The following is a 25,109-nucleotide window of genomic DNA, read 5'->3' on the forward strand; positions in this document are numbered from 1 at the left end:
ATCAGCAACGAACTGTTGAACATGGTCAAGAGTTCACCAATTCATCGGCAATCAAAACACCATAACACATTCGCAAGTCCTCTGCCACACACTCTCAGACTTTTTCCACAACGAAATCAACACTTTCTACCAAGGCTTCACACCACAACCCCCCACAGAGGACAACATCAACCTCCTCAGGCCAGCCGACTCCCACCCACACCAGCTCACTGCATGAACACCCTCACCAAGGAGGAAACGGCTGCCATCATGAGATCCATCCACTCCGAAGCTCCAGCAGACCCCTGACCCACCACACTTTTAACCTCTGCAATCAACCCTTCAGCAAAGAACTCACCAAGGTCCTCAACTCCTCGATCACCATGGCACACTTCCCACAGAAATGTAAGCATGAAGACATGAAGCCGTTGCTGAAGAAACCTTCCGCAGACCTAGGAGAACTAAAAAAACTTACAACCCAGCTCCCTTCTCCCCTTCATAGCCAAGGTTATTGAGAAAGCTATCAACATTCAGCTAACCAGACAATCCTGAAAACCACAACCTTATGGACCCCTCCCAAGCTGGCTTCAGAGCAAACCACAGCACAGAGACACCTCTAATCACAGCCACTGATGACATCAGAATGCTCCTAGACCATGGAGATACAGCAGCCCTCATCCTCCTCAACCAGATCGGACTACAAGGAGTAGCCCTCAAGGCGATTGCTACCTACCTCAAAAGAAGGAGGCAGAAGAGCATCATCCCTCCCTACCCCTCGACCCCCGAGAATATCACCCACGGTGTACGGCAAGGCTCATCCCTCAGCCCAATCCTCTTCAAAGTATACATGATACCCCTGTCCAACATCGACAGGAGCCACGGACTCAACATCATCTCCTACGCCGACAACACCCAACTCTTTCTCTCCCTGACAAACTATCCAAGGACCATCAAAGACAGGTTCCAAAAATGCATGAAAGATGTAGCCTTCTGGAAGAACAACTGTCTCAAGCTAAAAACAGAAAACACAGAAGTGCTCATCTTCGGGAAGGGCAAGGACACCCTATGGAACAACAAGTGATGGACACCTCAGCTGGGGCCTACCCCCAAACCTACTGAACAGGCTTGCATCATCCCTGACTGCCACTTGTCCTTGAAGAAGCAGGTCAGTGCCATCTCCCCCACCTGCTTCCCCACCCTACGAATGCTCAGGAAGGTTTTCAGATAGATTCCGCCCAACACCAGGCAAACTGTCACGCAAGCTCTTGTCACTCGACTATAGCAACTCCCTCTACATAGGAATCACCATGCAACTCTTGAGGAAACTCTAGACCATCCAAAACACAGCAACCAGCCTCTTCCACAACCTCCCCAGACAGACTCACATCACCCCTCACCTCCGGAAACTCCATTGGCTACCAGTCACAGAGAGATGCCAGTCTAAGCTTTTCACCCAAGCTTACAAGGCACTACACAACGAAGAACTGGTGTACCTCAACAAATCAGTGAACTTTCACTAACCTACCAGAGAACTCCATTCTAGATCCCTCTCTCTAGTAGCTAACCAACGCATATGTCGGGTGAACAGCAGAAGCCGCTTTTTCTCCCATCTGGCGTCTAAGACCTGGAACACACCTCAGAGCAGCTCAGTCACTTCAACAGATCAGGAAGGACCTCAAGAACTGGATGTTCAACCACTAGGAACGGGCAGCGAAATCCCACAGAAGGACCCCACAGCGCCTCGAGTCCCTCACAGGTAAAGCAGCTGCGCTATACAAATCCTGATTGGAGATCTCAGAGAATCAGGAACTGTGATTGAGTCAGAGGTAGACCCATCTCTCTTCCCTAACCAGATCTGATGTAGTGACAGATGCGTCACTCCTGGGATGGTGCGGCCATCTTGGAGAGGTGAAGATCAGAGACCTCTGGTCTCCAGCAGAATCCATACTCGACGTCAAGCTGTTGGAGCTCCGGCCATACAGCTGATATTGAAAGCCTTTCCACCCTCCATCAAGGTAAGGCTAGTACAGGTGTTTACGAACAACACCACTGCCATGGGGTACTACAACAAACAGGCTGGGTGGGGTCACGGACCTTTTGCCAAGAGGCCCTGCGTCTCACGACATGGCTGGGACAGCAGGGCATTTCCTTGGTGGTTCAACATCTGTTGGACTCTGAATGCCAGAGTGGACAAACTCAACTGAAGAGATCTCTTTCACCAGTGAGGAGAGCCTTGGTTAGATCTGTTCGCCACTGACGAGAATGTGCAATGTCAGTAGTTCTGCAAACTTGAGTTTCCACTGCGGCTCTCTTGGAGATGCTTTTCAGCTGGAGTGGAGTTCAGGCCTCTTGTACGCCTTTCCGCCAATACCACTCCTGCCCAGAGGTTGTAAGAAGAGCAGGTAAAACCTGGCCCAAGCCATCCTTGTAGCTCTGGACTGGGCACGGAGAGCCTGGTTTCCCGAGCTGTTGAGCATGGCCATCCATCCTCCGATCAGGCTGCCCCTTCGAGAGGGTCTTCTGTTGCAACAACAGGGGAGGATTCTCCACCCAAATCAGTCAACACTCCACCTTCGTGAGTAGAGATTGAGCGGCCTCTCTACTTCCATCTACAGCTGTCTACCTTCTACCCGAAGTCTGTAATGTTATTATGGCAGCCACACGTCCCTACGCCAAAACGGCATACGTCTGCTGTTGGGGCAGCGTTGTGACATTGTGTGCAGAGAAACAAGATGACCCTCTTTCTGCTCCCCTTTCTTAGGTTCTCCTCTTTGTTCTTTGCCTTGCCCAGCAGGGCTCTGCCTTGAGCACTGTTAAGGGATATCTTTCTGCCATATCTGCTTTTCTGCGTATGCTTAAGCAACCTTCCCTCTTCCAATTCCCTATTGTACATAGGTTTTTGAAAGGTTTGCAACATGTTTCCTCCTTCTACCTTCTTTATGGCTCAGTGGGACATTAATCTAGTCCTGACGTTCCTGATGTGTGATCCATTTGAGCCCTTACACAATTCTCCTCGTAGGCTCCATACAATCAAGACTGCCTTCCTTGTGGCAATAAAGTTTGCCCAGAGGGTCAGTGAGCTTCAGGCCTTGTCGTCTAAGCCTCCTTACCTGTTATCTACCCAGAAAAAACTGTTTCTTTGTACAAGGACCTTCTTTCTTCCGAAAGTGGTTACTTCATTTCACACAGGCCAATACATCACTTCTCCTTCTTTTTACACTCTGCCTCATCCCTCCAAAAAATAGGAGTGACTTCACTGACCCAAAAAGAGTGTTGTTCTACCTTGACCACACACAAGAGATCTGGTTGAACGACCAACTCTTCATGGGGTATGTCAGAGCGAAGAAAGGACAGGCCTCGCAGAAGCGGACCATCTCTCCCGATGGATTGTGCTCTGTATAAAGATCTGCAAGCATTGGCTAAAAAGCAACCCCAAGGGTTTACATGATCATTCCACTAGAGCTAAAGCTGCCATCACTGCGATAACACTCATAGATTCGATCTTGTACATCTGCCAGGCTACAATGTGGGCTTCCTTGCGCACGTTTAGCAAGCACTATTGCCTTGTCAGTCAGGTCTGTAGGGATGGGCACTTTCCCCATATGGTCCTGCAGGAGTTCCTCGTATGAAACTGATCCGCAGACCCACCTCTGGGAAGGTATTGCTTGGGTATCTATTCTGAGGTGAGGAATCTGTGGCTAGAAGCCTTTATCAGAATAACTAGCTACTTACCTTTAGTTACACCCTATCTGGTGTAGATTCTATCTAACTGCGGAATCCTTCTTGGCCCACACACCCACCCCACTCTGTGAACAGATTTCTAGAAAAAGGGTTTTCCCCTTTCAGGGCCCTAGTATTCCACACCAAAGGTCATTGTGCTGTGTGGCTCTGCGCTTATGGCGTAGAAAGTCGTGAAAAGTAACTTATGTCCACGCGCTGGCATGGCGCCTATATAGGCACCACGCGCTGGCGTGGCGCCTATATAGGCACCACGCACGTCACTTCAGGCTCTGACAATGTCACTTGGAGCTGAACTATGCCACCTACCGCCATGCACGGGTACTGCTCAAGAAAAATTTCCAGATCCAGTCTGCCGCCTTTGGATAATTCTAAGGTAAGGAACTGTGGCTAGATAATCTCTACTAGGTGAGGTGTTACCAAAGGTAAGTAACTTGTTTGACAAGAAGAATCTGACCTTAGCCACAGCTATCGCAAGTAACCTTTAGACCTTCAACTTCCAACAAATTATTTCCATCCCAAATCACTCTTCTAGACACCTCTGGATGTCATATTCGCTCTGATGGGACTTGCCATAGTTACAGACTATTCGCCTACAAGCTGGAGTTACCATTACATCATCACAAGCATAATTGTAGCCAACTGACCTTCTAAGAACTCCACAAGATTGTAGCAAAATTAACTGCCTTTAGTGGCAAATCACAGAAACACCACAATCACAAGAATTATGTGACAATATATACATGAAGGTGATCTCTAAATTAGAAAGAAAGAAAATTACCTTAAGGCGTACACTGACAAAACCTCCCTAACACTTGAACCAGCCACCACAGAAAGAGATGAAAACAATCTTCCACCACTTACATACTTTCAAAACCCTCACAGATAAAGATTTCCTCAATGTTATCATCGCCAGTAGACCATCTAAATCACTTCAGTCCCACCTTCTCCAAATCAAACATCTTCAAATATTTTTGGAGATGGTGTAAAACTGTGAAGGGAAGGTAGCTAGAAATGTACTCAACAAGTCCCTGGAACTATGTTCATTCCCTCCTGGGGTGAAAACCTCCTACATTAGACGACTCCTCAAAAAGGAAAACTTTGACAGTGTACAGAAATATTACTTAAACGATAAAACAACTTTTTTCATGTCCGACAGGTTATCCATTTCACAGTATTGGGGTGGATGAAAATGTGAAGAAATGTCAGCGCACTGAGGAGGAGCCTGTCATCCACCTCAACTCAGGTACGCTGGAAACATTCCCACCTTGCCTTGTGACAGCGCAACTCTTTAGGGTCTCCGTGTCAGTGAGATTACTGGGTGAAATAACCCTATGCAACTGAATTTTGTATAAGAACTTGTCTGATCACGTTTCTTTGGTAACCTGTTTTTCAGGAACATCACAGTCAAAATAATTTGAAAACCATGTGGAAAAAAACATATTTCCCAACTAAGAGGCAGGAGCAAGAGTGGGAGCTGTGTGGATGGGGCAGTGCTGTGCGGTATAAGAGATGGTGTCTGAAAACAGAGCAGAATGAAATGGGAGGGACAGAGGAAGACCAAAAGAGAAAGTGAGAGCTGAAGTGATCAAGAAAGTCTTGCATTTCTCTGCTTTGTCTGGTTAACGCAAAGGCTAACATCAGTCATTTAATTCCATAAAACTATAGAAAAGTGATATCCTTTTGGGGGCTAACTCATAGAACTGCAACAGTCTATCATTACGTGTACAAACTGAGATTGTGCTATTAATCTTTTTCTCAGCATACCTGTTGAGTCATTTTGGCCAGGAACATCAGACGACCATTTTACCCCCCTGTTGGTCGCCTTGCATTAACTTGCAGTGAAAGGTCAGAGCTCTCTGCAAGGCTCGCTGGATTTGTTGACCAATTTGGTAGCATGTATGGGTGTGTGTCTTTTTGGCATATAACGAGGACAATGATAGGTAAACCGAAATATAGTGCCAGACAGAAGAGTGAATATATGACATAAGACTATTAGCAAAAAGCTTCTTCGGATAGGGAGGGCGAATCTCGTCCGAGTGAGGTCTGGGCGCACAGCAGCAGCTGTTAAGCCCCTCCTGATGATGGATGAATGTTGTTTGAGGACATGTGTATTAATTTATTTTCTAAACTGAAAGAGCCAGGTGAGAGCTTAATGTGTGTGGGGTGTTTGGATCATTTTTGAGGCACAAGCTGGAGAAGTCTGGTGATGCCTTGGCTCGTTGTGTTCTGAAAATGTATATATACAGTGTACCCAAAATGGATGTCAGGAAATTTACAGATTAAATGGTAGCTTCAGCATTTTCACTAAGGGCATGGTGCTGAGGGACAGAGGAGTGTTCAGGGACTTGTCCACTCAGCAGTAGTGGGTCTAGATCCAGCAGCAGGGCAGCCAAATGATCAGTATCCCCATCTTGGCCACATTTTGCGGTGGTGAGCTGGAGATATTCATTAGCACCAGATGCAGTTAACAGTATGCTCTTTAGCTGTGGCACAGGGCCCCCTTGTGGGTGGTTCTATGGCTCCACTTTGTGACTTGAAAAAAGTTAGAAAAAGACACAAACACTTTTTTTTGTTTGTTTTTAAAAAAAATGTAAAAACAATTTGAGACAACAACTATTATTAAACATTGCACTGTGTGAATTTATGAAATATACATTGCAATATAGTTATGTGACTTTTTGACAAAGTCAGTAGATATGCTTTATATATATATCTTGATGTGCCCACCCGTTGAAAAGCCAATAGGCCCACCCCTTTCTGTACTTTGACCCTTTGACAAAGCCAGTAGGTCTGCCTTACTTAAAATGACACCCTTTAAATTGTTACGTATAGACAGCCGTACACAGCAGTGCAGGGTTGGGTGCAGTAATATGTTACTTTGCAATTTTTTTAAACTGAAGAATTCACTGGAAAAAACAACGATTAAAGGGACATGCTAGGTCCCCAGTGTAAGTCAAGAAAATACTCTTTCAGGATTAGAGTGCCACATAAGTTATGCAAGGAACTCTGCTCCTATATAATGGAGTACCTTTTAACATCATTGATACTTTGAATCTGCTCACCTCAAATGTTTTGTATACACTGATCTAGAAATTGACAAAGCCTTTTGCGCTTTTGACAGCAAACTCAAGTGTGGGTTAGCTACTGCCATCCACACTGAGCTGAAAAATGACAATAGCCTCTTACCACTCCAGGCACAGTATTACAGCTTTGGATTGGTAAAATACCATCCAAACCAACCAGGAATGAATGCAAGCAACCCCTGACACATGTTTTGTTCTTATTAGAGCTAGTCAGAGGTACTGCTTTGTACAGACACAAGAGAGCACCCAGTATAAGTTACGACAATACCTTTCAAGCTTGGAGTGCCGCATGAATTATGCAAAAAAGGAAGCAGGGAACTCTGGGTAGTTTCCAATTTTTAGGTGGAGAGTATATCCTTTATATGGTGCATGCTACAACACCAGCGACACACAGAATCTGCTCACCTAATTTGTTTGTTTTTTAGCAGAGTTTTTAAGTATAGGATTAGCACAATGCCATCCACACTGAGCTAAAAAGTGACAAAGCATTTTGCCATGTTTACAGCAAAGTCTTTAAGCATAGGTTTATCTTGTGCCATCCCACCGACTTGAACAATGACAGAAGCCTTTTACCACTCCAGGCACAGTATTACAGATTTGGATTACTAAATAAATTGCATACTCTACAATATAATGCATTGCAGGCATGCTAATGGCATGCATTGTAAAGCTCTGTGTCATATTACAATAAGTAATAACGTCCACTGAGTACAGGCATGCGAGGTAAAGACCCGTATTGTAAAGTGTGATATACATTTTAGTTTGGTGAACAGTTAATCTACAACATCTGTTTGGCTTGTGGAAGGCTGTGCAGTCAGTGGCAGTGGTAGGTTTGACCTTCTTCCGTAATCCGTAATTGTTGAACCATGTTTGGCCTCCACTTTGCCAGGTGTGGTCCTGCAGTACTTTAAAGCTGCCTTGACATGTGTGATGTTCTTATTCGTTTTCAGGTGCATCCAATATTAATGACAGTAACAACTAGGAGAAATGTCATGTATTGGGACTTCTTGTAAAAAGTGCTTTCTTGAGGTCTCTCTTGTTCTTCTGGTGGGTCCCATTTATTTACATCTGAAGATTAAATCAACACAACTGTCGGCCTGTCTCCTGACTGTTCTGTGTGAACATTGAGATTCCACTGTCAATGGTTCGTACTCTGAGGCCATAAGGAGAATGTGTTAGCATCTGGGTTGTTTATAGAAAGATCTTGAATATACTAGTGTGTATTATTTCGTTTTTATGGAAAACATTGATTATTGGAATCCTTGGATTTTCGATGAATTAGGGACATCAGGAACTTTGTTGGAGGGGGCATCATGCAAGTGTATTGTTTAATTGTGTCAATAGAGTACAAAAAACAGAAGGTATGGTGTTGAATGAGAAATCATATGGTTGTACCCCCCTTGATGAGAATCCACTAAATCCGTCTAGCTTAACATCACTGTCACCACATTAATGAATAAATCTAATGAGATAACCATCATGTTGAATAAGGTAAACACAATTATAAGAATCAGTAGGAATTGGATTAGGTTCTGGGTTATGCCAGGAGTTAGGTTTATATTTAGGGTGTGATTATGGAATACAGTTTAAAGGTGGGGTTCAGGTTAGGAATTGTGCCAGTGCTTAGTTTAGGTTAGGCAATAGTTAGCAGGAGCTACTGACCCCAACTGTAACGATTGAGGCCTTTTACTCTTGATGTCCCGGGGCCTAACTTACAATGGGTCTTGAGAAACTGTGCCAAGTACCCCTTCAGCACTTGATTCTCTGTAGCAGCGTGGGTTGAACAGTCTAAGACTTCTTGGGGGAGGTGGGGAGATGCAGGGAGGTGAACACAGGCTCACAACTCAAAATACATTCAGCAGCATCAATAAATGATAAGCAGTCAAATACTTGCTTTTATGAAAAAAGTAGTTATCCAGTATTGGGGTCTCTTTCATAGAGTCACATGCTTGAATCATCCCCGCCGTCGAGGTGGGAGTCTCACGGTACAAATAAATATATACATAATAGTAATAAAATATCATACAATAGGCTATAATGGACCATAAAGTCACTACATTAGCCTATCCTTGTCTTTTTAAAAAAGAATCAAACTTGGAACCCAGCCATTTAGGCTCCAGCACACTCTAGAACACTCCACAGAGAGGTAAGTCCCTCAGATTTTCTACTGCACGTCGTGTGACAGGGAGTCTCCCTGAGCTCTGCCTGAATCTTCAAAGAAGATGTGGTTCCTGTGGGAAAAAGAGATTGCATTTTGAGGATCTCCACAAGAAATGTATATACTGTTTATATCCTTCTCATAAGGTAAAGATCTGCAGGTTTTGTAGAACCTTTTCTTCAAAGACCCTAAAGGATAGAGAAGTCAGGTTGTTGATCTGGCTGGAGAAACTGAAGGTGAGATCTGAAGTTGTGTCTGAGGAAGATGATAGTGAGGGCCTTCCGGCGTCTATGAAGAGGGATAGATCTAAGGAGCCACCTGAAAGAGCTGGCAAATCATCTAAAAAGTCTCATCAGGAGGCCTGCCACTCTTCCTCTAAAAAAGAGAAGCTTTCTTTCTCTTCAGAAAGAAAAACTGTGGAAACATCAAAAGTGCCATTGAAAATGTAATTGAAGTAATCCAAGACTCAGTCAGAGTCTATCAGATTGTCGTCCTTGTCAAAAGAGACCCAGTTGAAGACGAAGCCTCTTCAGAGCTCGTCGACGCTGTCTCCATCGACGGAAGAGCTGTAAGAACTATACCTTTGACGATAAAGACTAAATCGCCTCCGACGACACCATCAACGATGCCTCCAACGATCACAGTCTCGCCTCCGTCGACGGCTCCACCGATGACGGCTCCATTCTCATCGACGCTCCCACCGTGGACGACGGTTCCTCTCTCGTCGACACTCCTACCGTCAACGACAGTTATATTGTCGTTGACGCTTCCACCGTCGATGACGACCTGCACTTCGATGACGACATCATCGACACTAACATCGCTAATGGCAGCTTCAGCTGTCCCCATGTCTCTATCCATGGTTATCTCGTTGACGATCACACGAAAAAGGCCTTCTTCACTGCAGGTGACTCCTATTTTATCATCAAAATTGGCATCTACGCTCCCGTCTGCGAGGGGCTGCTACCACAACCCTTCATACATTTCTCCATTGCCTCCGAGACCTTTTTGGAAGAGTCAGAGGATGATGGGCTGTTCAGCCCTGCACGCAGCCCTTCTCAGCGTCATGTTGAATACAAAGAGGATGATGAGGAAGAAAAGTATTATGAGCCTTATCAAACAGTGCAAAGGCCTCAAGTTGTATTGCCTCGTTAGAAACCTGTAGTGCAGATGCCTGTAGCTTTGGTGCAGGACTCGGCAGCTATGCTGCAAGATTACCACATTCGTTTTCCAACTGCGGCTGACCCTGTTCAAAGACAGCTTTCTCCTCCATCTGTCTTGCATACTTCAAGTTCGTCTACAACGGCCGCTGGGCCTCAAGTTACTGTACTTATACCTCATGCCCAAGGGGTACAAGATGATGACCAGGAAACAGTCGCTGAAGAGGGCGAACTCCCTAAATCGCCAACAACCGTGGATGAATGGAAGGATAATGCAATCCCTACACCATCATCGCCAGTTCCCCAGGCAATTGATTTCCCTCCTGAAGACATCGGGGCTTTGCATGCAATCATGGAGAGAGCAGGGACACAATTTCACCTGCCTATGTCTGTTAAGCAGTCTGACTGCTTCCTCTACGATTTTAAAGATCAGAGCAGGAAATCGGTCTGCGCCATTCCAATAATCGATCATATCTGGGAAGATTATGAGGAACCCTCTTTCTGTACCGGCAATCCTTCCCAGGATTGATAAGAAATATATGGCCCCGGATGATGCCTCTGCCTGGGAAACACCCATTACATCGATGTAAATAGTTTTACATCGCTTGGTCGTTCACATCGCAGCCTTTTAGTACGCATACAACAACGGCGCAATGGCATTAACATCGCATGCAATTACAACGCATGCGATGTTAAGATGCCATTACAACGCAACAGAAAATGCAGAACAGAAGAAAATGGGCTTTTCCTAAAAACAAAACGGCGAAATTGGCACCCACGGGCACAGGAGACTGAGTGCTGAGCAGGCACATTCCTATGGCAGGCACTGCCGGGCAACGCAAAATGCAGAACAGAAGAAAATGGGCTTTGCCTAAAAACAAAACGGCAAAACTGGCACCCACGGGCACAGGAGACTGAGTGCTGAGCAGGCACATTCCTATGGCAGGCACTGCCGGGCAACGCAAAATGCAGTACAGAAGAAAATGGGCTTTTCCTAAAAACAAAACGGCAAAACTGGCACCCACGGGCACAGGAGACTGAGTGCTGAGCAGGCACATTCCTACGGCAGGCACTGCCGGGCAACGCTTTGGCATTTGAGGTCAGGGAGGGCAGCAGCCAGCAGGTGCCTCCCTATCGATTGGCACCCAGGGTGTATCGGGTGGTCGGTTAGATGTACTCCATTAATAAGCACATCGCATGGTTACACGCGCCCAGAAGCCCCTGTCTGGCTTCAGCTGCTCTTTAAATGATTCATACCAGCGCGTGGAGTACAGTATGCGTCACTTATCCACAAACCTACACAGTGAGTGAATCTGTGTTACAACTGTTTGTACAGAAAGGAGGAACACTGTCCTCGCGCCCAGCTGAGTGCTAGTAACAGCGCATGCACATTTACCTCGAGGTGCACCGCAGGTAGACAGAAACCCTCTCTCTGCGTCTTTACCAGTCTTGGTCAGAAAGGACGATGTCCTTGGCCTCCATGACATCACCATCATCTATACGTATCCACGACCAGCCCTCCAGCACACTTTAAGCACCTCCTATCCATCTGAAGGGGAATCTCCATGCCCACGGGTGTCTGACCTGCTAGAAGGACTCGTTAAGCTCTTAAGGTACCGCCTTCATAGAGAGCCTTAAGCACAGTGCAAACTACTAACCATGAGCGTGGCGTAATGTCCAGAGCTGCCGCAGAAGGGCCCATTATTGATAAAAGTCTATAGTTGAACAGCTCACGTTAAAAGTAGCACCGCCTATGTATGACGCCGTTAGCCCCAAATCAATGCTTGGCGTCCATGTGGCTCAAATGTGGCGTAGTCACCACAAGAGACACTTTCTGTGCACTCTGGGACAGAAAGACCTCGCTTAGGTGCTGTCTGGAACTCTTCCCGTCGGCGGCAGCTCCTATGTTCCGTGGGCACAAAAACGATGGGAACAGAGGGCCGAAGGGCACGATAAACAAGTGGGAAACGAGTGAAACAGAGGGCAGAAGGACACAAAAAACGAGGGAAACAGGGCAGAAGGGCACGAAAAAAAAGGGAAACAGGGCAGAGGGGAACGCAAAAAAGAGGGGGAAACAATTGAAACAGAGGGCAGAAGGGCACGAAAAACGAGGGAAACAGAGGCAGAAGGGCACGAAAAAAAAGGGGGAAACAATTGAAACAGAGGGCAGAAGCATCACTCATTGGATGACAATATTTTAAACGTGCATCGCGTTGCCATGTCGCGCGATGTAAAGTCGCCGATGTGACACGCTAACCAATTAAATGCCCGCATTTGCGTCGCAACAACATGCGATGACAAAATTGCCGATGTGACTTCCATTGCGATGTTATGACCGCGATGAAAACTCCCGCGCGGTCTTTGTTTCATATGGATCGTCCCACAACCCCCCTGCCTGCCTGTCCGGTCATCCTAGGCCTGACTCTGTCATCTCTCAAGCCGCTTAGCGCAGGTCGAGAAATCCATTGGTGCTGATCACTGCACCACCTGACAAGGACAATAGGAAGCTCAACAATATAAGGAAGAGGTTTACCACCATAGTACCATAGTAGGTGCTTCCGTTCGTGCCGCTAACTCATTGCAATCCTAGGGAGGTATGACTGCCAAATGTGGTCTGATGTTGCCCCATACCTTGAGTTTTTGCCAGAGGATAAGAAGCAGGAGGTGACAAAAATTATCCTGGAAGGGGAAAGAGCGGCATCGGAGACGATCGACATTTCCATTGATCTAACCTCCCTAGGATTCCGACAACTGTCTGGAGCGGCGATCCTACATCACCAGGGTTGGCTTAAATCCACCACTTTCTGCCCAGAGATTCAAAGCAAAATCCTCAACATGAATTTCGATTGTGATGCGCTCTTTGGCAAGCACATCGATGATGCCCTGCAAGAGATTAAAAAAGACATCGACACTGTCAAAGCCCTGGGTACGCTTTAATGCAGGAGGACTCCTTTTCGAGGTGCCTGTGGCACTGAGTCTTTTTCCTTTCGTGCAGGATACCAAAAGTACAAACGCCCGTCTTATTAAAACAGATATGGTTTTCAACAACAGCAACAATCTTACAGAGCGCCCCCGGCTGCCGCTTAGAGAAAACAGAACAGGAGGAAACAGCCCCAGCAGGGTAGAGATAATGTTAGTAAACAGTGACCTTTCCCCAACAAATGCAACAGTTCGGCCACACTTCAACTCCAAGATGCCGAACATTTTGCGTCATTTCAACAAATGGGAAAAGCTGACCTCGGACAAGTGGGTTTTGGAAATAATAAAATTCGGAAACACCCTGGAATTTGTAAACCTCCCTCTCCCCCATCCACCTTTAAAAAGGCATCCACCACATCTAGCTCTTCTCAGGAAAGAGCCAAGGAGTATGCTACAGAAAGGAACTATAGAGAAAGTGCCTTGCTCTCAAGTGGGAAGAGGTTTTTACTCCCGTTTCTTTTTAGTCAAGAAAAAGCCTGAAGAATGGAGGCCAATCCTAGGTCTGAGGAAACTGAACAAATACCTGCAAAAGAAATCCTTTTGCATGGTTACTCTTCAAGAGATCCTACAGCTCCTGGACCATGCAGACTTCATGACAACATTAGATCTGCAGGATGCATATTTCCACATCCCGATCCACCCCAAACATCGAACGTTCCTCCGTTTTACCGTGGCAGATGCACAATTTGAGTTCAAGATTCTCCCTTTTGGCCTGTGTTCAGCTCCAAGAGTTTTTACAAAATGCCTTACTCCAGTTGTGGCTAATCTCAGGCTGCAGCTTTTCCCATATCTGGGCGATTGGCTAATAAAAACTCCATCTTTTCAGCAGGCTTCAGAAGCAAAACACACCTGCCTTCGCATGTTTCAAACTCTGGGACTGTCTCTCAACTCCCAAAAATCAGTTCTTCTTCCGTCTCAAAGAATTTAGTTTCTGGGAGCAGTTATGGAAACTATCCAGGACAAAGCATCCTTGTCCACAGAAAGACAATCGCATCTGGTTTCTCTAGAGTTAGACCTAAGAAAAAGAAGGTTCGCTTCTGTGAGAAAGATAAAATGCTTTCTCGGAATGTTGTCCTCTGCAGTCCTTTTAATTCCTCACACACATCTCAGAATGAGACCTATCCAAGAAGAACTGGACAGTCAATGGCTTCATATAACAGGGTTGTTCGACGACCTGCTGAAGATAACCCCGCTATGCGAGAGGCTTTGCTTTAGTGGCAGCACTCCAGCGATGTCTCAACGAGACTTACCTTTCTTTCTCCCCCACCGGAATTCATTTTGACTACAGACGCGTCTCTCGAAGGATGGGGTGCACACCTCCAAAATCTCTGCATCAGAGGAAAATGGTCCAAAGCATTGTCAAGAATGCACATCAATTTTCTGGGGCTTCTAGTTATTTTTCTGGCTCTACAGTCTTTTCTCCCACTACTTCAGGGTTCATCAGTTCTCATAAGAACCGACAACACCACTTGCATGCATTACCTAAACAAGCAAAGGGCTACTCGTTCTCACATCCGATTTCGGGAAGCTCAGAGCATATGGAAGTGGCTTCTTTCTCATCACATTACTATAAAGGTGGAGCATCTGTCAGGAGTAAACAACACTCTGGCAGACACTCTGAGCAGAACATCACATTCTTGCCACAAATGGGAACTGGAACAGTCAGTAGTAGAGCGCATTTTTCAGATGTGGGGCAGGCGCAACTTGGATCTTTTTGCCTCCAAGACAAATCTGAAATGCCCATTCTATGCCAGTTGGGATCCGGAGAAGGGCTCTTGGGGAAACACCTTCACGATGAAATTGTAGGGGATTTTCGCTTATGCTCCCCACCCCCCCCCCCCCCCCCCCCCCCCTTTCTACTGCTCCCGAGGCTTCTAAGGAAAATGAAACTGGAACCGTGCCGAATGATTCTCATTGCCCCATGATGGCCGCGTCGGCACTGGGTCACAGAGCTTCTCCTACACTCAGAATGCAGTCCATTTCGTCTCCCAGTGTCTCCAACTCTATTGACAATGAGCAAGGGCCAGATTCTCCACCCACATCCAGCTCCTCTGCAGCTTCATGCCTGGCTTTTGAGCTCACTGAATTTAAGGAGCTAGATTCACCGCAAGACTGTAGGGCTATACTTGCAAAAGCAAGAGCTCCTTCTACTCTGAAAACATATTCTCTGAAACGGAAACGTTTCTGTTCTTGGTGCCGTATTAATGATACACATCCCCTGGAGTGTTCTTTGGAAAAGGTTCTCCCCTATCTTCTCTCATTAGCTAAGTCTGGACTCATGTTTGCATCTGTTAACCTGCATCTGGCCGCAATCTCAACTTACAGACGTTCAACTGGCGGCCAATTTCTCTGCTCTTACCGTTTGGTTAAGCAGTTTTTAACACCTTGGCTGCTAAGCAGATTTCCCTCCTGTGCTGAAATTTTCAGAATGGCCATGACGAGCTCAGCTCGTCATGAGCACACGAGAGGTGTACCTCATGACGAGCTGAGCTCGTCATGAGCATCGAAGGGGTTAAAAGGTCTCTTCAGAGCTTTTCCGTCCACTAGAGCTCCTCCCCCTGAATGGAGGCTTAATCTGGTTCTGTCTCAGCTCATGAAGCACCCATTCGAAACCTGTGCACAAAGCTGAGCTTAAATATCTTGCCTGGAAAACTGCTCTTTTGTTGGTGCTTACCTCTGCTAGGAGAGTCAGCGTAATTCAAGCATTTACTATCAAACAGCCATATTTAAGGTTCACCAATGACTATGTTCTCTTAAGAACAAATCCTACATTCATTCCGAAGGGTTCATCTTCTTTCTATCTTAATGAGCCAATTATTCTACATACTTTCTTTCCCAGTCCGTCTACCCAGGCTGAGAAGGCCCTACACACTCTGGACATTAAAATGTGCCTAAAATTCGACTTATCACGAACTGTATCCATCCGTAAGTCGGATGAATTGTTTGTATCTTATGGTGGGCAAAAACCAGGTACAGCTGTGACGAAGTCCACAAGATGGATTGCATCAGTGATTCAATGTTGCCACTCTAAAGCTGGAGGCCGTCTGTCCGTGCAGCCTAGAGCTCATTCCACAAGGGCTGTGTCAACATCAGCAGCGCTTTTTTCCGGAGTGCTGTTGGAGAAGATTTGCTGTGCTGCAACATGGAAGAATGTGCACACATTCACACAGCATTACTGTCTGGATCTGGCTATAGAAGCTGAGTCAGCAGTTGGTCAAGCAGTGTTACGCAATCTTTTCAAATAAGGTAAGCTTCTTTCGAGAGGTAACTATTGTGTTCATGCTTTTGAATACTGTCTCTTAATTGTTAATGTTTCTAATGCCTTTCATATGGTGTGGCATATGTTAGATAAGTATGTTTACGATTGTATTGCACAAAGTGTCTAATGTGGTCTATATAATACCCACCATCCGCTAAGGAACTATGATTTTTTACTGCTAGCTATTCTGATTCAAGCATGTGAATCTATGAAAGATACCCCAATACTCGATAAGAAAACGAGTTACTTACCTGTAACTTCAGTTATCCAGTATTGGTATTTTTCATAGATTCACATGCGACCCACCCTCCTCCCCGGAGAGGCTTCCCTTATTACTGAGTTATACTTACTGTCACTTGTGCTATGAAAATCTGAGGGACTTGCCTCTCTGTGGAGGGTCTAGAGGGGGCTGGAGCCTGATTGGCTGGGTTCCAAGTTTGGTTCTTTGTACAAAAAGACAAGGATAGGCTAATGTAGTGACTTTATGGTCCATTATAGCCTATTGTATGATATTTTATTACTATAATGTATACATTTTATTTTTACTGTGAGACTTCCATCTCGACGGTGGGATGATTCAAGCATATGAATATATGAAAGATACCAATACTGGATAACTGAAGTTACAGGTAAGTAACTCCTTTTCTTTTCATATATAAACACAAAGTGAAATACAGCATACACAAGCATTACACACAGTCCCCTGAGGTCAGGGATTTAGTGTCCCTGTGTCCCACTTCCGCCTCACTTACAGTAGGTGGCATTCAGGTTAGCCCCAACTATTAGTCCGAGTCTTAATAGTCCCACTCCGACTCTTTTAAAAGACAAAAGTGTTCCAGTGCCTGAAGCTATATGTTGCAGAACAAGATCTCCTGGGGCCTTCCGCCCTATGATTAGTCCTACCCGCTCCTGTAGGGGTTACACGACCAAAGTCTCCTGGAGCATTTCACTTGAAGAGTTTGCAGGGAGCTGCAGCAGATGCTGTTGGTGAATAACACTCACAGCTCTGCAGGGGCAGCAGCTGGGCGTCTATGACACTTCCTCCAGTCAAACAATAAGTTCCTCTGATCTTCCCCACAGATGGAGGGTTGATTGCTCTGATACCAATTGTCTTTTGGGGGCTCAAACCCACACAGGTCCCCACAGCGACCTCCCCTCTCAAGGACTACTTGAACCTCGTAATGCTCCTTGTTCCTTTGGTGGTCCCTTCTACATATGGGGTCACTGACCTAAGTCCCCACTTGGGTGACGTCCTGATCAACACAACAGTAATCTTAACGGCAACCACCTCTAGCATACGGGGTTGCTGACTTCACACATGGGCTACGGCCCGATCAGCACAACAGTAATCTTCACGGTGGCCCACTCTGGCATACAGGGTTGCTGAATTCACTTTGCATATGGCCAACAACCTAATCAGTGTACAGTTAACCTCATGGCGGCCCCTTCTGGCATGTAGGGTCGCCGACTTGAACCTGCATACGAGTAACAACCCAATTGGTGCAGAAGCCGTATCCTCACACCTCTCTACAGTAATCCACTCTATAGGATTCCCTCACTGAACCGCTGTCACTCCAGCAGTCTCCTCTTCCTCACAGGGCCTACTGGTCGTTGCAATCAGGCAGGCACTAATGCATCAGGATATAATTCCCTTTGGGCGAATTACCGTAGAAAAACAGATTCTTACAGACATATACATATAAACTCACAATATCAAATCATAACAAGGAAGCAATATAAAAAATATTTAAAAAGTAGTGAAAACACTATAATAAAAGTAGATCTGCACAGTTTATTAACATACACTATATTTTGTTAAAAATGGGAAACATATACAAGACGGAACACTATAAAAGAAATAAATCCAACATTCCTATAAAAAAGGAGGTACAGGTAAAGGACTAAATTCCAACAGAAATTCAGAATTTTCCTTAGTTTGTTTTTCCAGTATTACTCCTTGTGCATCGACGCGTTTCGGTGGTATGTTTAATGTTTGACCACCTTCATCAGGACAATTACAATAAATGTTTCCCAATGGTTCTCAATTATTATATATAATTCAATATAAGATCAGGGGTACTCTGCCTCCTTCTCAGTCTCACAAGATATTCGTCCAGCGAACTATCTCTTCAAAGTTAAAAATAGTGTTATCCTCCTTATTTGTCTTGATAATTATTAGGGGACGACGACACTTGTATTCTGTGTTGTTTCTGGGCTTCGTAACTAGCAACATGTGCCAATATAAATATAAGTCTAGAGTTTCCCATTTGTATTCTGTGTTGTTTCTGGGCTTCGTAACTAGCAACATGTGCCAATATAAATATAAGTCTAGAGTTTCCCATTTTTTTTCAATCCGCCTTTGCAACAGTACCCCAGGGAGTCCCTCAGGGCTCCTCCATCAGCCCCATCCTTTTTAATGTGTACCTCATCCCGCTAATCAAATTGATCCAATCCTTTGGGGTCAAAACTATAAATTACGCGGATGATACACAGCTCATCCTCTCGTGGGAAGGTGAAGATGCCATTCCTTTCTCAACCTTCCACGACTGCCTAAGAGAGACGGCTGGATGGCTACACAGTAATTCCCTCCAGTTCAACTCCGCGAAAACGGAGGTCATGTTCTGCTCAGGCACTAAGATACCCCGTCAGTTTCCGAACGAATTCTGGCCCCCGGAGTTCAGAGACAAACCTCTGCCAGTTCCTTCGGTGCGCAACCTGGGAGCCATGCTGAACAACAAATTAAGTATGGAAACCCAGGTGACGAAAACCGTGGGGATCTGCACAGCCCTGCTTCGATCACTGCGGAAAATCATGCCTCTTCTCCCGGCACAAGCCAGGGCGTCGATAGTCAGGTGCACGATACTCAGTCGCCTTGACTATTGCAACGCCCTGCTCCTGGAGTCTCCAGTCACGATGTTGGACCGACTACAGCGAATTCAATCTGCCGCCGCCAAGCTGGCTCTTGGCTGGACGAGGAGGGCCTCAGCCACAGCAGCTCTGGCTGAGCTACATTGGCTACCACTAAAACAAAGAGTGGCCTTCAAATCCCTCTGCATTGTCTTTAAGGCTCTGCACGGACTTGGACCTAAACCTCTGTAAGCCCTGTTTCGGTGGTACACTCCTGCCAGAGACCTACGTTCATCCTCTGCCTGTCTGGTAAAGGTACCCAGATTTAACAGAACCAGAACAGGGGGCAGATCATTCAGTGTCGCAGCGGCCAAGCTGTGGAACAGCCTGCCCACTGACATACGTCAGATATCACAGCTTCTTCCCTTCAGGAGACGTATTAAGACCTGGCTCTTCCCCAAATAAATTGTCCGTCTGACTGTTCTCCCGGTTTACCGTTAACAGAGTAATTTCCAGCGCCAGGAAGCCTGCAAGGTGTCAGTCGCGCTTTACAAATTCTCAAAATAAAATAAATAAAAATGATAAAACCACACAGGCGGTATCGGTGTGGTCGTTTACACACACTCTGTCAAAGTTTGTATTTAAAAGTCCATTGCTAATAGGCAATCCCAGGATAAGGGAACCATTAGTCACACGTGGTTATAGCAGCGTGCACTCCATGTCGGAGCTCAAACAAAAGCGTCCCGCGTGTTGGCAAACGAAGCTGGAAACGCCGTCTGTCTGTAAGAATCTGTTTTTCTACGGTAATTCGCCCAAAGGGAATTATATTTTGACTTGTGTCAATTGTGGAACCCTATCCCTTTGGTTCTGGGGTCCCTCTCTCTTTTATTAGAGACTAATGCATCAGGCTCAAGGGGCAGGATGTCCTGGATTTCCCTGGGTGATGTTCTCTCACCCAGCTGGGAGACTGACAAGCCTTAGCCCCCATTCCTGGTCACATGCAGAGGTCTTGCAGAGCTTCTCCTTGCACAGCCCAATTGGCTGCTTGACAGTTGCCAATGTTGAGGTCTTTGAGCATCCCTTCCTATAGTCCTTTTCCATACACCAAATGTGATTTGGGATCGGACTCTTTGAAGTGTGTGTGCGGGGTCAATTTCCTTTTGAAATACCCACTCCTCTGTCTTATACTTAATCCAGAAAGCAGTCTGTCACAGTAGGAACGACTCCAAATCTCTGATAGCCCCTCAACACAGGCCATCGGACTGCCTAGAGGTTCACTCCTGAAATGTCAGCAACAGTGATATATGCAACAAAAGGCTAACCCAGGCCACCAGCCCTACTCTTTATGCTTCTTTTATGAGCCCCATCTCCTTCCTGAGATGTGCCAGGCCCCTTTCCAGTGCCCTCTCCCAGAATCAAAGAGCTCCCCTTGAAGTGAACAGAAGAGCCTGGCTCTTCATCCTCCGGTTTATGGGTCCCATCCAGCCAAAGGGAATGCAGAAATCCACACATTTGTGGGGGAGGGGGGATTCCTCTACCTCCATGTGCTTCTACAGCCAGCACTGCTCCTCCCACAATGGAACTCAGAGACCTCCATGTATTGCACTATTCACAAGCTTATATACACACAGTACATGCATGAAACCACACATGCACTGCACAGCACTACATACTAACCTGATGGAGTCCAATTGTGAGATAAGCACACAGCAGCAGAATTTTACATTGGTGAGCATATAGTCCTCACTCCAGTGCGTAGGTAAAAAGGCCTGTTCATTCTTACTGCTCACTATATGGTGTGTTGCACTAACACACTCATACTCCTCCTGGCAGAGGCAGGAGTCTTTTGCCACTATGAGGGTAGTGATTTGGGGGAACCTGCTGGTCGAACAAGACCACAATCAGTGAGACAGGCCTATGTCAAGGTGCACACGCATGAGCCGTATACACTCATGACACCAAAAATCAGCATCAGGGATCCAGATACCCTTGTAGCTGGGGCACTTAGGGAAGGGGTGCACGTCTGTCACCATGCAATGGTCTTTTCCTTCCCAACAAGATAAATGTAGACGTATGTACACAATTTAGTGAAAAGGTACATTACATAATTGCTGTCAACTTCTAGTGTAGATAAGTTTGCAGTCCTGGCAACTTTACTGTTCTTAACTGTGCTATACAACATATCTTCCTTAACAAGGATGTCTTATACATGTTTAAGCATGACATCATGACTCCTCATCTTTAAAATCTCACTATGGATACTGACGTTCTAGGAAACATCTTTCCCATCATGGACCTTCCATATGCATCTACGGTTCGCGGCCACTGCAGGTAAGAGCAGTGGGTGGGAGGGTTAGGGGGGATTTCGAGAGACGACCACGAGGGGAAATTATATAAATAATTAATTTCCCCTCGTGGTCGTCCCTGAAATCCCCCCCTCACCTGGCCCACTGCCTCACCGCTCTTACCTGCAGCGGCTGCTGCTGAAAGTTCTGAAAACTGTGGTCCATGCTCTGCTCCCTTTCTCCCTTTGAATCAGATGGTATACTGAGTACCAATCAACATTATTTTCCAACCGAGATTCTAGGTTTGGAAATTCAGTGCTTCTTTTGACTCGGTTGTGTCATTCGCCTCAAACTCAGCGCTATCATGCAGTTCAATTTCTGCTTTCTTGTGGTGAACTAAGGAATCCTCAACCTTGTCTTGTTTTCTCATTGCTTATCCTCGCAGTAATCCAGTAAAGTAATTAACAGTTAACACATTGCAGAAAGTACACTGGGCACAAAAACACACAGCCACTCTCATCACTTGCCTGAAACATTTAGACCATACCTCCCCTGCTTTAAAATCTTTGCAGTTGCAAAAGTGAATGAACAGATTGAATTCAAGATGTTGCCTGATTTACAAAACTGTCTTTGACAGCACACTGTGAAACCTCAACAGCTCATTCCCTTTGTACCAGACAACCAGGCTTCCCATGGCATTCTGGGTATACGTTTTCTAAACTACAAGTGCTCTGGTTGCCGCTCTTAATATCGCTTTTCTCCTTTGCCAAAAACTGAAACCGTTCTACTCTTATGCTGACCTTTAAACTCTTACACCCCTTCCGTCACCTCCATCTGGTATTTTCTCTCCATTTTCTCCACCCACTCTCTGAAGCAGGAATATTACATGAGACCACAAACAGATGCCTGCATCCTTTCCACACGGCCCCTGGCCTAGCTTTGCCCTCAGACTTTGATGCTAGTCCCTGGAGGGACTTTAAAAACAGCGCGGCTGTCCCGCAGGGCGGAGACCGCAAACAGACCCCTGCATCCTTTCCACACGGCCCCTGGCCCAGCTTTGCCCTCGGACTTTAACGCTAGTCACTGGAGGGACTTTAAAAACACCACGTTGGTCCCGCAGTGCGGGAGACCGCAAACAGATGCCTGCATCCTTTCCACACGGCCCCTGGCCCAGCTTTGCCCTCAGACTTTGATGCTAGTCCCTGGAGGGACTTTAAAAACAGCATGGCGGTCCCGCAGGGCGGGAGACCGCACGCCGATGCCTGCATCCTTTCCACACGGCGCCTGGTCCAGCTTTGCCCTCGGATTTTGACGCTAGTTCCTGGAGGGACTTTAAAAACAGCGCGGCCGTCCTGCAGGGTGGGAGACCTCAAACAGACGCCTGCATCCTTTCCACACTGCCCCTGGCCCAGCTTTGCCCTTGGACTTTGACGCTAGTCCCTGGAGGGACTTTAAAAACAGCGCGGCTGTCCCACAGGGCGGAGACCGCAAACAGACGCCTGCATCCTTTCCACAAGGCCCCATGCCCAGCTTTGCCCTTGGACTTTGACGCTAGTCCCTGGAGGGACTTTAAAAACAGCGCGGCGGTCACGCAGGGCTGGAGCCGCAAACAGATGCCTGCATCCTTTCCACACAGCCCCTGGCCCATCTTTGCCCTTGGACTTTGACGCTAGTGGTAAGGTGGGATTTTATCTCTAGAATCAGAATAACATTTCTAGAATCCCGCCACAGGTCGACTAGACCTTTTTACCTGTCATAGAGTGTAGAAGGCAATCTATTTCAACAGAGTATTATCCATTCGAACCATCCCCACCGTTCTCCCTGAAGAACCACTGAAAAAAAGTCAAGTTTAAAGATTTATTATAAAGCCAAACGCAGTTGTGTATATAAACACCTCAGTAAAAGATTCAGAAGATAAACAGGCACTAATACAAACATGATCCTACGGAAAAGTCTCAATCGACTGAGAAACAATACAAGTAATTTCAAGACCACTAGACTAGCAAGAATTGCTATGATATGGGTTTTAGTAGGCATCGGAAAAAGAAATAAGTCCAGATTAATCTGTCCCTACACTATACTAAGTGACATCCCTACTTAACAAAGTTTCCTCCTAACAAAGGTGTCAGCCGTGGTGACTTCCAAGGAAGCACACTCACTTTTTCGGACTTAGCCTGAGAACCCATCTCGCATAGCAAAGCTCTCTGCCTACCCAGCATCTTCCTTCACCCTCATGCGCATCTGCTCTGCTCTCCTACCGGGGTGATGTCCCTAATACAAACCCCACAATAAGGGCGACACGCCCTAGGGTACGCCCCTCTCAAAAGTATTAACTTTCAAAAAGACTCCATTACGACATCTTCATTCTTGTTCGTTGAAAAACGTCCTTGGGTCCCAGAGTCTTCTCCTCTTGAAGTTGCTTCCCTAAATTCCGCAGCCATTCCTCCATGTCTGGGACTACCATCCTAACGCTCATACACAATGGGCCTTCTCTACTATCTTTAGTTAACCTTGCACCTGCAAAGGAACGCACATAAATCGATTCACAGCTCCATGCTACTTGCAATTAATTTTCTAAAGCAACCTTCTAGAGAAGACATTTCCATGATTTAATGTTAAAAGAAACATTCTTAGTTCGGCCTACACAGTCTTTCTCCCCACCTGGGCCTCTGCACGTTTCGGGATATCACATACTAACATTGGCAAACATTTTCCCCGTTCATTAGGCCTTCATCATTATAACAAAAAGAATACATTTTCTAACCTAAACACTTCTATGTCGTTATGTGAATACAATGAAGAATTTCTAAACAAACATTTAATTACATCAATGACTATTGAGCATCCTTTGATTAAATTAGCATTTCCTAACTGCTAGCACTGCAAACAATAATTCTAAGTTAACATGGCATTAGTACTTTCAAAACACTTCACGTTACAGCTATGAAATTCTGGCACATGGTTTCATAGCTCTGTGTCACATTTAAACATGATTATAATCCTTTATATATACGGGTGCTAATTACTCATGAATATGGTGCACCCCTACAATTTCTAACTACATTTTGCGCTCTCTCAGTGCCCCCTTTGATGACCTGTGTCATCACCACCAACCCAACATTCCTTAAGGTAGGGACCGAGCTACACAGCACTTGTCGCAAAGTTCCCTCGCCTGAGCATTTCTAATGCCCTTAGACTTCGATATTGATTGTCTTGCAAGTTCTCCATTCTCTGTTCTTGTACTCTCATTGATCTTGTTAATCTATTTGACCTATACCATTTGTACAATCTCAACAAGCCCCATAATCCCATCACACATACCACTATGATGATAAGGGGTTTCAGTATATATCCAAGGAAGCTCCTTCCCAGGCTGGCAAACCAGTTTCCAACACTTTCAAATCCTTTACCAACCTTCTCCCATGCATTCTTTTGCGTCAAATCCTCAATTTCGTAATGAATTGCGGTAATGTTACGTATATATTTCTTCAGATCCTTGGAATTATCTGGAATATACGTGCAACATTCCTGAACCTTTAAAAGTTTACAGACTCCGCCCTCTTTCGCTAAAAGAATGTCTAAGGCAAGATGGTTCTGTAAAATCATCGCCCTTATCGA

At 45.8% G+C, this 25,109-nt stretch overlaps 1 protein-coding gene across 2 annotated transcripts in view; it reads left to right on the forward strand.

The window, feature by feature from the left end:
• Nucleotides 1-25,109, forward strand: part of LOC147732780 (uncharacterized) — a 635,036-nt gene that overhangs the window by 525,854 nt on the left and 84,073 nt on the right. For both annotated transcript variants that reach the window (XM_086957331.1, XM_086957332.1), the window contains exon 8: nt 4,877-4,963. In XM_086957331.1, the coding sequence (XP_086813457.1) occupies nt 4,877-4,963 (87 nt within the window). The remainder of the gene's footprint in view (nt 1-4,876; nt 4,964-25,109) is intronic.

The sequence above is a fragment of the Lissotriton vulgaris genome, chromosome 2_1 (assembly GCF_964263255.1).
Source record: "Lissotriton vulgaris chromosome 2_1, aLisVul1.2, whole genome shotgun sequence".
NCBI classification, from domain to species: Eukaryota; Metazoa; Chordata; class Amphibia; order Caudata; family Salamandridae; genus Lissotriton; species Lissotriton vulgaris.